The following is a 12,989-nucleotide window of genomic DNA, read 5'->3' as shown; positions in this document are numbered from 1 at the left end:
AAGCAGGCACTCCTGATAATTCCCTTACATACCCCTCCACCAACATACCCATTTGTCACTTATCTCTAGTGTCAGTGGAAATGATGATCCTTATCTTTTTGAGGGCTAATTACTATCATGCTCTGTATTCAATCACCTAGTTCTGTCGTCAACAGTTTTCTCTTGTAAATCCACTTTCTGAGGTTGTTCACACGCTGACAGTTTAAAATGGCACTTATGCAATGATAACTTCTAAATGTATATCACTAGCAGAAATCTGTAGATTTTTGACTGAAAATTCAAAATTCACACCCACATGGACACTGCAGACCCAGAGATATATCTAGGTGCATTTATCGTAGTCATTTCATACACAACAAAATTGAATGCACTGATTGTTCTTAAATAATATTCTATTCATAGAATCTTGTGATCTAATGGAATTTGAATTCTGTCAATATGGAAAATAATTATTATTAAAATTATAAAGTTATATGGATATATTTATTTGAATTTAAGAGTAAAAATGTTTATATATATATGTATGTACACTAACATATATAAGGAACTTAACCAGGACCTTAGATAACTTTCCTAACCATAAGCAATTTTATCTACATATTTTGGTGCAACAATGTAATTTATTATTTCTATAGGATGTCAACATTGTGAGGATAAATGCTGCCAATCCAGAACAACATGGAGATCCTAAGTAACTTGACGTCTAAATTTCCAGCCTTCTTTTTGACCAGTATTCCTGGCCTAGAGTCTGTCCATGCCTGGATCTCCATTCCTTTCTGTTGTCTGTATACCGTTGCCCTCTCTGGGAACAGCATGATCCTGTTTGTCATCATTACCCAGCAGAGTCTCCATGAGCCCATGTACTATTTCCTCTCCATGCTGTCAGCTGCTGACTTGGGCTTGACTCTTTCTACAATGTCAACAACATTAGGCATTCTCTGGTTTGATGCAAGAGAAATCAGTCTGGATACTTGCATTGTCCAGATGTTTTTTCTTCATGGATTTACCTTCATGGAGTCTGGGGTGCTGGTATCTATGGCTTTTGACCGTTATGTGGCAATCTGTGATCCTCTGAGGTACACTACCAGTCTCACTAATTCCAGAATCATTCAGATGGGCCTCTTAATGATTATACGCACTGTGGTATTGATAGTGCCACTACTCTTGCTCCTTAAGCCCCTGTATTTCTGTAAAATGAATACCCTTTCCCACTCCTACTGTTACCATCCAGATGTGATTAAATTAGCATGTTCTGATACTCGGGCCAACAGCATCTGGGGATTAATTAATCTCATCCTGACCACAGGAGTAGATACACCATGCATCATCCTGTCTTATATCTTGATCGTTCGCTCTGTCCTCCATATCACCTCCCCTGAAGAACGACACAAGGTCTTTAGCACCTGTGTCTCCCACATTGGAGCTGTAACTATTTTCTATGTCCCCATGATGAGCCTGTCCTTGGTGCATCGCTATGGTCGAACAGCACCCAAAGTGGTCCATTCGATGATGGCCAATATATACCTGCATTTGCCCCCTGTCCTCAATCCCATCATCTACAGTGTAAAAACAAAACAGATTCGCAAGGCTGTATGCAGTCTTCTCCTTACAAAATAAACAGAGATGATTGTTTGAGAAAAACCCGTAAAAAATGACTTTCACTGTAGAAAAGCAACCCTGGTAGGTTACTGCCTATCTGATAGCTTTTCTCTTTTTTTTTCATTTATTCAACATATGTTTAGTAAGCACTTTTGTGTTTTCAGTCATAAAATATAAGTGTGATATACTCCTAAGGTTTTATAATCCGATAATGGTAATGTGAAAATAGTAATAATGTAATAATAAAAGTAATACTCATAGTAATTAACTAACATTTTAGTGATTGTTTATTTTACACTATGTTTTCTACTAACAGCTTTTAAGTCACTTTTCATTTATTCTTCAAAACATCTCGATGAAATATATAATATTTTTAATTGTATTATAGAGATGAAGAAATTGAGGCCTACAGACATTTAGGCCATGAAAAGCCAGACATCTGGGGCTGGCCTGGTGGCACAATGGTTAAGTTCACATGTTCCACTTTGGTGGCCCAGGGTTTGCTGGCTCGGATCCTGGGTGTGGACATGGCACTGCTTGGCAAGCTGTGCTGTGGTAGGCATCCCATATATAAAGGGAGGAAGATGGGCACAGATGTTAGCTCAGGGCCAGTCTTCCTCAGCAAAAAGAGGAGGATTGGCAGCAGATGTTAGCTCAGGGGTAATCTTCCTCAAAAAAAAAAAAAAGCTAGACATCTAACATGGAACAGGGTTAGGATTTGAAACCATGTTTTCGGTATCTTATGTGCTATGCTCTTCACTAGTGTAGTCCACACTCTGCCAAAAGCATCTAGGAAAAATGTTTTAAGATCAAAAGTGTGAACTGGGTCCTCAATTCCGTATATCATGCCTTTAGAAAGATATGTTGTCCCTCTTAGAGGATACTTTAGCCTATTTTCTTCATTCATAATTAATAGTACAACGGGTAGAAATAGATTCATTGTGGCATATAAGCCATAGATCATTATCCAGTTCTGGACAGTCAATAGAACAGCTTCAAGGATTAGGGATACTTGCTAATTCTTTATGGGAAATAGGAACTGTGGAGAACTAGAAAGATCATGAAGTATTGTAGAATGTAAGGAAGTTTGGGGCCGAGGTTCTTAACCTTTTTCTGCACAATGGCCCCTTTGGAATCTAGTGAAATCCATGAGCCTTTCTCCACAAAAAAATCACATATAAACACATTCATATAATTTTCCATAAAATTTCAGATATTTCACAAATGCCATGAGGGACCTACTGTGGTTCTCTTAAGCAGTCAAAGAACCGAAAGGGGGCCGGGCCCATGGATGAACGGTTAAGTTCACGTGCTCTGCTCAGGTGGCCCAGGGTTTCACCAGTTTGGATCCTGGAAGCAGACATGGCATCGCTCATCAGGCCACGCTAAGGCAGCGTACCACACAGCACAACCAGAAGGACCTACAATTAGAATATGCAACTATGTACTGGTGGGAGGGGAGAAGAAGAAAACAAAAAAGAGGATTAGCAACAGATGCTAGCTCAGGTGCCAGTCTTTAACAACAACAACAAAAAGAACCAAGAAAATAATTCAGGATGCTCAGCCTGTAAACTGTTATATATAGCTAGACGTAAAATATTTCATTCCCGAAAGGAGATTATGGTAATTACATCAATTTAAGAGGCAAATCGAAGCTTAAAACTCAGTTGTATAAAACGGTAGAAAAATTCAGAAGAAAACAGAGATGGGAAACTGATGGGAGTCATATCAGTTTTATTGCTGTTGGAAAAGTAATAGATGGGAGCAAAGTTCCGTGTATACTACAAACACTGGGGTAGCAATGTGATGGAGCCAGCTCAAGCCAGCTTGTAAGAGGCCATACTGTGTATTTCTTCTCAACTCTGAGTTCAGTTATGTCATATTGGCAGCTTGAAATCAGTGTTAATGCCGTGGGAATTGAGAAACTTCAAAAGAGGATTTTTTTCTTTTTCAGAGATTCAGGTTACCAGCACACAAGTGACTGGGAACTTACCTTATATTTGGCTTTATAAGAAGCAATAGAAATTAAAAGATCAATTAAACATATTGTCCTGCACTCAAGAAGCTTAAAATCTAGTGTGTAAAGTAGCAACCTAGACAAAAAACTTACACAATAACATACTGTGTTGTGACTGTTCATAATACAAAGTTATGTTCCCTGTTTTTATTGCCATCTGAGTTGAAAATGTTTCCAGGGGTAAATAGAGGAGAAGTGTATTTTGGAAGCAACTTTCTGGAAGAATGTAAGGCGTATTGGGTCATCCTTTTCCTCTACATGGGAGAATACACTCCTGAGTTTTAAATTCATAAGTCCTATCTGGAAGTAGCATTGAAGAATATGAAAATACAAAACTTTTCTTTCTTTTCTATTGTTTTGTCTATCCATCAGATTTTTAAAAGTAAATTTAGATTATAACATTGATATTAGTTGCTTAAAGAACATCTTTTGCTTGAACAAGCCTATTTTAAAAGGAATTGATTTGTAGATTGACTTAGAAATTTGGCTGTATTTCCTGAATTTCGCATGTGGGGGGCTTTTGTTCTGATAATTCTACATGCCTGTTAGCTGCTCGAAGCTTCAGAAAGAGAAACATATAAGAATATTAAAGCTCATGGACTTTGACTTTGAGATGCTTAAAGGGCTGCATTACAAAATGTGCTCCTAGCTGAACAGAAAGCTAGGAGCTAAAGTAACCTTAGAAAAGACTAAATATCTTTGGAGAACTCTAGCTGGAACTGAGCAACAGAACAAGACTGGAAAGGAGAAATGTATTTGGAGACTTTTAAAAAATGCAAACAAAACTTGGCTAATTTTATTTAGCTTGAGTTGTATCGTTGGTCTACAAGACATCCAGGATGCTGCATATACATGTTACTTAGTATAATTTATTAAAGGAAATAGACTAGTGCTTGGTTTAGGATGTAGAGTGTGCTTGAGGTAAATGTATTAAATTAATGTTCTAATCAAATTCAGTAGCTCAAGAGGGTACCCTTAAAAGGATATGCACAGGAGAGTCTTGAGGATTTGAGTAGCTCATCCCATTGGTCATGTGTAGTAACAAAAAAGAGTGACGAGAAAGAAAAAACAGCTGTGTGCATGTGAAGGCATATCACTGTTTTTACTACGTTTTTCCATATACTATGTACGTCCCAATTATTTCATTAATGTGCATCTGTTGTGTTCTCCTCCTTTTCTTTCTCTTCAATTGATTGGTCTAGTACACTGCCATCTGATCAACTTATGGAAAGAAAACGAATCAAAACGTTTCCTTTGGGATGGCTCTTATTGAAATCTCTCAGCCTTAAAGTAAAAGGCTTTCTTATTTACTTCATTACCCAGATTTCAAACCAGACTTCTATCCTCACCATTCTTCTCATGCAGCAGGTTAACATCAGATTGAGTCATGCTACTTCCCACTCTAAAATACCACATTCCTTCCCCTTTTGCTTTTAATCTACATTGTAGTCAAACTTCCACTTCTTTTATGAACAATTATTTTTTCTTTTTTTTGAGGAAGATTAGCCCTTGACCTAGCATCTGCCACCAATCTTCCCCTTTTTGCTGAGGAAGACTGGCTCTGAACTAACATCTGTGCCCATCTTCCTCTACTTTACACGTGGGATGCCTTCCACAGCAGGGCTTGATGCGCGGTGTGTAAGTCCGTGCCTGGGATCTGAACCAGCAAACCTCGGGCCACTGAAGCAAATCACGTGAACTTAATCACTATGCCACCAGGCCAGCCCCCACTATTTTACTAATAGAAGAAAATGAGTGAGGAAAGGGAGCACACTGGGATCGATAGGTTAACACAGAAGACTCACCCAAGGGTGTGTTCCATGAGAGGCTCAGAGGACACACTATTCAACAAGGCCATTAGGAATAAGCTGTGAAAATAATACCAGTAGCACTAAGAAGTTGAGAAGTGGCTCTCCTCTGTTGACCAGGAATGACAGTAGGAGATGCAGGCACAGAGCTAGTTTCAATCAGGTTCCTGTATACAGGCCCAGTGCATCGGGTTGCCTTTTTGTTTAAGGCTGTTATCAGAAAACAGAAAATATTGTTGCCAAAGAACTTCCCAACACCACTTTTATACCCACTCCTTATGCAACAGAGTGCATGAAGAACATTTGATTAAATGGTAGATGTTTCTAAAGCAAGGGTTTTATGATCCTGGGGAGTAAATGATTGAGTAAACAGAAGAATATTTTCAACTTGAAAGTTTCCCTTTTAGCAAAACTCCTCAAGGTAAAAGCACCAAGGATTATGAAATCCATGGTTATATGATTAATAAACAGTTACATAAAATTACAAAGCACAAACACATGTATTAGCACATCATCTTTCCTGCCGGGCAGCAAAGACAAATGCAGATATTTCAAAGCAAATATTAAGAAGTAATCAAGATAAAAAGCTTACTTTGTTAGGCATAGAAATAATAAAATATCTCTCCTTATAATTTAGATCCTTCATAAAATTTTTCTGTTTATTGTGTCAAAGAACTTCTTATTCTGACAGACTGTTTTACAAATTCTATTTAATGTTAACTGATAACAAATAGTGCTATACACTTAAACTTTTAAGAAAACTAATAAAAAGCTTATTCTGGGACAATTTATGAGATTTAATAAAATATGCGAAAACAACTACAAAATGTCTATAGTAACTTCAATATATGTGTCTGTACTCGTTGCCCTATGTTATGGTAGAGAGAAAAGAAATCCATTATTCAAAATAATTTTCACAATATTACATATTTATTTCTTCATTATTTATTTATTCAGGGAATATTATTGACCCCTATTATGTGTAAAAAATAAATAAAACATGCTCTGGAAGGACATGTACTCTCATGAATCATTTCTATCTCTTCCTACCAAAATAATCCAAATGCCCCAATCAGTACATCAAATTCAGCATGTCCCAAACCAAATTTATTTTCTTTCTTTAGAAACAATCTGATCCTTCTGTTGATGAGTCAACATTATTTCTGATAATGAAAGATGTAAAGTGATTAAAAGTTTTCCTTCTTTGAAAAAACTTGACCGAGTAATCCTCTAACCCCTGGCAACACGTCTTTGTTTTGAAATTTCTTTTACATAAAAACTAAAAATTTTGGATCTCCCTTTGTGATGGCACCCTTCTTTCAGCCAACCAAGCCTGATTTATGGATGTCACCTTTGGCCTTTCTACCTTCAACATTGAAACTGTTACCGTATAACGTAAATGGAACTTTGATGCCGCACTTAACGTGCTTTCTCACTTCCAACACCACTACTCTGTACCTTCAGAATCTCTCTTTGCTATAGGCACATTGCATCAGACGGTTCTACTTTCAGTGTCCCCTCATTGAAATACATCTTCTATGTAACTGTCAGATTAATCTTACAATAGAATCACGTTGCTTAAAAATATTTCAGTGGCTTCTCTTGCTGTCCAAATGGTAAACAAACTCCACCGGCCAAGGAAACACTAAATCCTAATCCTTTGTAGTTTTAAAATCAAATTTCAGAGATTATCTAGTTCATCATTCTACTCTCCAGATAAACAGACGGATAATTTTAGCCAAGATATCTTTTCTTTGAGCCACACACTTACTAGCAGAGCAAACTTTTCTGGTTTTCTGGTTGTATAACACAGTATTCGTGGAACTCCATTATTCTGCTTCTTTCAACAAGGGAAAGGCTTCAACTACTTGCCTGCTATCCTTGGTGAGTCTCTTTTCTCCTGTTTTTCCACTTTTCCAAAAGGTATAAAAATTATAAATATTAAAATATCTATGCTGTGAACATTGGAATGCAAATACCCCTTTGAGATCCTGATTTCAATTCCTTTAGATAAATACCCAGAAGTGAGATTGCTGGATCATCTGATAATTCTATTTTTACTTTTTTGAGGAACCTCCATACTGTTTTTTATAATGGTTGTACCAATTTAAATTCCCACCAACAATGTACCAGAGTTCCCTTTTCTCCTCATCCTTGCCCATATTTGTTAACTTTTGGTTTTTTTTAATAATAAGCATCCTAACAAGCGTGAGGTGATATCTCATTGTTGTTTTGAATTGTATTTCCGTGATGATTAGTGATAGTGAGCACTTTTTCATGTAGTTGTTGGTGTATAGCTAACAATACTCTATTGTATACTTAAAATTTGCTAAGAGGGTAGATATTATGTTAAGTGTTCTTGCCACAAAAAATAATAAGAATAAAAGGGATGGGGAGAAATTTAGGGAGATGATGAATATGTTTATGTCATTGATGGTCATGATGGTATCATGGTTGTACACTTACCCCAAATTCATCAAATTGTATACACTAAATAAATACAGATTTTTATGTCAATCATACCTCAATAAAGTAGTTTAAGAAGGAGATTTCCATGCAAGTTCTACTGAATCAACTCGCTAAAGTAACCAGCAATCCTTGTTCCCTCTGTGAAATATACCGACTGATGCTAGCAACCTGTTGGACTCTCACAGCTCATTCTCCAATTAGCAAGTCCACGTGGCCACCAATAGGTGAACTGTAGGATACTTGTTTTTTCTCAATTATCGAAATTACTATAATGGAAATTATATCCAATGAATTAAAGATAGGATTTGTAATAAGAAGATAATGTAGAATTGCAGTTTTCAAATACACATTAGAAGGCTCAAACTCTCCATCTAATGATGTGATGTATACGTCACACGTATAAGTTTTAGTTTGAAATTGAAAGTTAATTTTAGGTTAAAATTATTTTTATGACTCTTATATTTAACCAATTTCATTAGCTAATTAAACTAACCATCAACTAAATAGAGTTGAACAGAATGACTTCTATTTTGCTTGTTTATATGATTCTCTTTTCTGGACTGTGAAATAGATCTACAAAAGAGAGGGATAAATTACTTTGATAAACACTATTGACCACTGATTTTGTGTCAAGCACTGTATTCATTAGTACCTGTCAGCTAAGTAAAAAATGTTTGTGTTTGCCTAAACAACCAAGACTAAATAAGATAAAGTACCTGAAATTACTTGGAAAATATTAATTACTATACAGATGCTAATTAATATAATCTTAATTAATATAATTTCTTTTCTGGAAGTTGCTTCCACTTGAGTTGCCATGCTGCCAAATCTACCTTCTTCTGTTGAAAGGATCATCCTCATGGAGTCCCTTGACTATGTAATTTTATTTTACTGCTTGCTTTTGAATTTTAGGAACACATTTGCTCTTTTTAACCAACATTTAACGCATACATCCTATGTACCTGATACTATGCTATTACCTGGAGATACTTTCAAAGCATCTGTTATTCCACTTAGTTGTACACAAAAATCTACGTAATAGATTATCTGCAAGAAACCATGGCAAAATAAAAAGCAAGAGGAAATACTGGATCCCCATCTTAAATGTTGTATGCAAGTTCAAAGTAATGATTCAAATTCATTTTTAATTAAAACATGTAAACACAGAATTACTGTGTGAATATGTCTATTATTCATTGTTTGGTTCATTCCACTTGTCTTAGCATATGTTTTTGCTGATGCCACCCAACTAACCCCCGGGGGAGAGAAGTGAGGCAAAACAGAATGGCACAGAAATCCCCCAAGGGTGTGTTTATCCCAGTTGGGTAAATGACTACGCCATCAAGTTTCCTTACGAAATTTTCCATTCATAGAGGTAAACCGGTGGCCTGCAAATACCCAATCTAAATAAGGGTGAGAGAAAGTTCTCCTCCTTGTCTAAAGGCCAAGTCAAGCAGCTGCTCTCAGATCAGAAAGTCCTTGGCTGTCTGTATAATAAAATGTGTCAGATGACTTTAAGCTTCATAATGAATAATTTAGTTTAAACACAAGGAAGAATGTCTTGAAAGTGAACTTAAAGACAATAACCTACCTGGTCTTCTGGCATTGCTCTTTCAACATCTCTATTTGTATCCCTTCTAATTCTCCACATCTGGAAAGGTAAGACCCTCCCCAATTATCCCAGGCCCCTGATCTCTACACTCTCCCAGCTCCTGATATATTTAGGATTCCCCATTGTTTTGATCTCTTCTATGGGCCTGATGCCTATTTAGAAATTCCACATCCAATATAGACATTTTGTTTTCATCTGTTGCTAATCTCAACAAAAACTGCTTCTTGCATGTATATATTCCCTGACTCATATAATAACCAAATCCCAAAATACAATCACTGGTCATCCTCACTATTGTTTAACTTACATTTCTCTTTGGGTTACACTTGCTGCAGCACATTTATTCCATTCAGCCTCATAAGTCTGCTGCAATTGATTTATTTCTTTTTAATTTTGTCTGAGCACCAGAAGCAGGGTGGCACAGTGAAATGACCACACCTTTGGAGTCAGACAGACCTGAATTCACACCCTGGCTCCATTTTATCAATCAATGGGAATGTTCACTAAGTTCTTCACGCTGAACCTACGCCATCTCACCTGAAAACTGGGGATGTTAGTCATAGCCTATTAATGGTACCGTTAGATTAAAGTAACATATGTAGAGATATGTAGCAAAGATTCTGGATCAATATTTATTTCCCTTCTGTCTAAGAATATTAAAACTTTGCTGTCATCTACCTTCCAACCTTTCACCTAGTTCATATTTCAGTCCCAGCCCCAAACACTGGGACTGCAGTGCCTCAGGTCAGCACACTCATGGGGGACAGTCACTGCTTTGCCTCCATGTAGGTGGTTAACTTTGTGACATTCTTCCTAAATTCAGAAAAATATAATAAAGGACCTTCTCAAATCCTTCTCTATGAATGCATAAATCAATTATAAATTAATGAAATTAATTGAATCCATGACCTTTTTAATCATAGGAACAGCATTTTGTCATTCTAGGAGATTGTATAGGTATTCACTGTTTTAATAAACCATCATGTGATGGCAACTGATTTTCCTCTGCAGCAGGATAGGACTCTTGACATTTATTTATATGAGATGACTAATAATGTAGAAAATTGGACTTCATATTCTTCATCATAAAAGAATAGAAGTGTTTGACCCTTTTCTTGATTACTCATACATTTTAGAAACTAGAAAAGGATAAAGCTCTTGTCCTCTTTTCTTAAAATCTTGAGACACATATTCCAACTCATGTCCAATTACACACCCATGTATTACATTGGTAGAAATTAAGAGTTGACATAGCGTGAGATTGACTGGGAGGCAGAGGTCACAACATAGATATCAGTCCCAAACTGTCCGGTCCTGCCTGATACCAAGCACATGCTAGTCCACTTGTTCCTGAACTCTCCTCCTTTTTCCTCTCTAGAAAGCACAGCGATTCTGAGAAACAAACTATGAGCAGACCAGTGATGGTGTGCATGTGATTTTGTCAGAATCAAAATTTTATTATTTTTTAGAGATGTGAGAGAGCTCCTTGGATTAGAGGAAGAAACAATGCGTTGGAAAATGTCAAAATAGTGGAAAACATAGATGTTTATCTCTCAGTAACCACAGGATACAGTAATCTGCCTTATGCTTTTTTAGTTCAATAATGAAAGAGGCCAATTTCTAAACTGAAGGAATTTACCACAATGGTTTATATATACATTAATCTGTCTATAAACATTATTTATTACCTTGAAAATAAAACATTATTTTGAGGGTTAAATGCACAAAGTAGACACTTAGTTTTTAACTATTGAAAGAATTAATAAACATATGACTGAAGGAATGATTGATTTATATATGCACATGAAATGCACAGTAACCCTAGGGGTTGTTGTTATCACTACTGATGATTTGGGAGAAACTAAATTGTTAATTCAAAGGAAAATAAGTCTTAAGTGTTTGATAAATAATGACAAATGGACCTTTTACCCACTCGCTCTTCACCACATGAGAGTGGTGTTCTCCTGTAGCCCAGCAATCCTTACTAACCTTTGTCAACTAATTGATTAAAAAGAATCATTTTAATTAGTATTCCTTTGGCTGATGGTGAAATTGAATATTTTTCCTGTATTTCTGGAGTTCTTCTTTAGGAATTTTAATGCCTTTTGCTCATTTTTTCATATTATCAGGGTTTTTTTGCAGTCCTACAGTAAGCACATTTTCCAACGGAATATTTTATACGGTTCAAATATTTTCCCCAATTTGTGATAACTCTTTAATTCTGCTGAAGATGTTTTTGCATAAAACAATTCTTTGTATTTTAACAAACCAAATATATCAATCTTTACCTCTATGGTTTATATCTTTGATGTCATGATTAGAAAATTCTCACTCAAGGATTATATAATTATTACCTGCATTTTGTTCTAAAATGTATGTGATTTAATCATATTTAACCATCAGGAATTCGTTTAAATATATATCATGGTGTATTCTTTATTATATTTTTTTCAAATGGATAGTCAGTTTGCTCAACTCCTTGTATTCAGTAACTCACTCTATTACTAATGGTTTAAGAATCTTCCTTTAAACTTAAGCAAATGTTTACCTAGGCCTCTTCCTGTGCTTTTAATTTGTCCCAGGGTTGTATTTGTTTCCAAAAAGGTACTAAATTATCTTAATTATATCAGTATATAATATAATATTTGAGGTTCAATTCTCTGTATTATCGATCCTTTTAGTAATCATAGCAAAATTTTTCTACACTGGTAAATGTCTCTGTCGATCCTTTCATATGGTCAATTCCTATTATTGGCTTTGTTTCTTGCAACTTGAAGTCAATTCTCAACCAGGAAACATTGCAATACTTCACATTTTATTTTAAAGAAAAATATTTGGTGGGTATATTTTCTGAGCTTTTGTATGTCTCTTTCTTTTTCTGATAAAACTAACTGGGCTGGTTATCAGATTTTGCCAAAAATTCTACTGAAGTAAATCTATTGCTTTCTGAGCCTCAATATTTCTTGAAAGAAATTTAAATCTAGTCTTATTTTTAAGTTTTTGAACTTTTGCTCATATCATAAAAAATATACTACAAAGTGTCTACTTTGTGCCTTTACTTAATGTTATAAATATTATACAATTCAAAGATTTTTAGTAAATTTCTAGACATGCAATCATCACCACAATTCAGCTTTAAAACATTTCTTTATCACCCCAAAAAGTTACCTCCTGCTGTTTTGCCACTCCTACCGCTAGACAGAGGCAAACCTTGCTATCTTTAAAAATTGTCTTTTTTGGATATTTCATAAAAGTGCGTCACACAAAAGTAGTGTTTTACTTCTGCTTTCTTTCAATTAGCATAACGTCTTTGAGGTACACCCATATTGTAGCATGTAACAGTATTTTTTTCTTTTTATTGATGAATAGTACTCCATTGTATTGGTATTTTGCATTTTGCTCACCAATTAACCAGTTGATAGACATTTGAGTTGCTTCCGATTAGGGGCTATTATGAATAAAGCACCTACGAACATTTGTGTAC

The 12,989-nt window shown here is 35.7% G+C and overlaps 1 protein-coding gene across 1 annotated transcript; it reads left to right on the top strand.

Moving 5' to 3' along the window:
* Positions 1–657: 657 nt before the first annotated feature.
* On the top strand, positions 658–1,617 carry OR51F1 (olfactory receptor family 51 subfamily F member 1). Its single transcript, NM_001391304.1, has one exon. The coding sequence runs from the start codon at positions 658–660 to the stop codon at positions 1,615–1,617; it is 960 nt and encodes a 319-aa protein (NP_001378233.1).
* Positions 1,618–12,989: the final 11,372 nt, after the last annotated feature.

The sequence above is a fragment of the Equus caballus genome, chromosome 7 (genome assembly GCF_041296265.1).
Source record: "Equus caballus isolate H_3958 breed thoroughbred chromosome 7, TB-T2T, whole genome shotgun sequence".
Taxonomy (NCBI): domain Eukaryota; kingdom Metazoa; phylum Chordata; class Mammalia; order Perissodactyla; family Equidae; genus Equus; species Equus caballus.
This window is presented reverse-complemented; position numbering and strand designations above follow the sequence as displayed.

Excerpts from the sequence above, each read along its gene's own strand:
- OR51F1 (NM_001391304.1), top strand. The coding sequence starts at position 658 with ATGCTGCCAATCCAGAACAACATGGAGATCCTAAGTAACTTGACGTCT.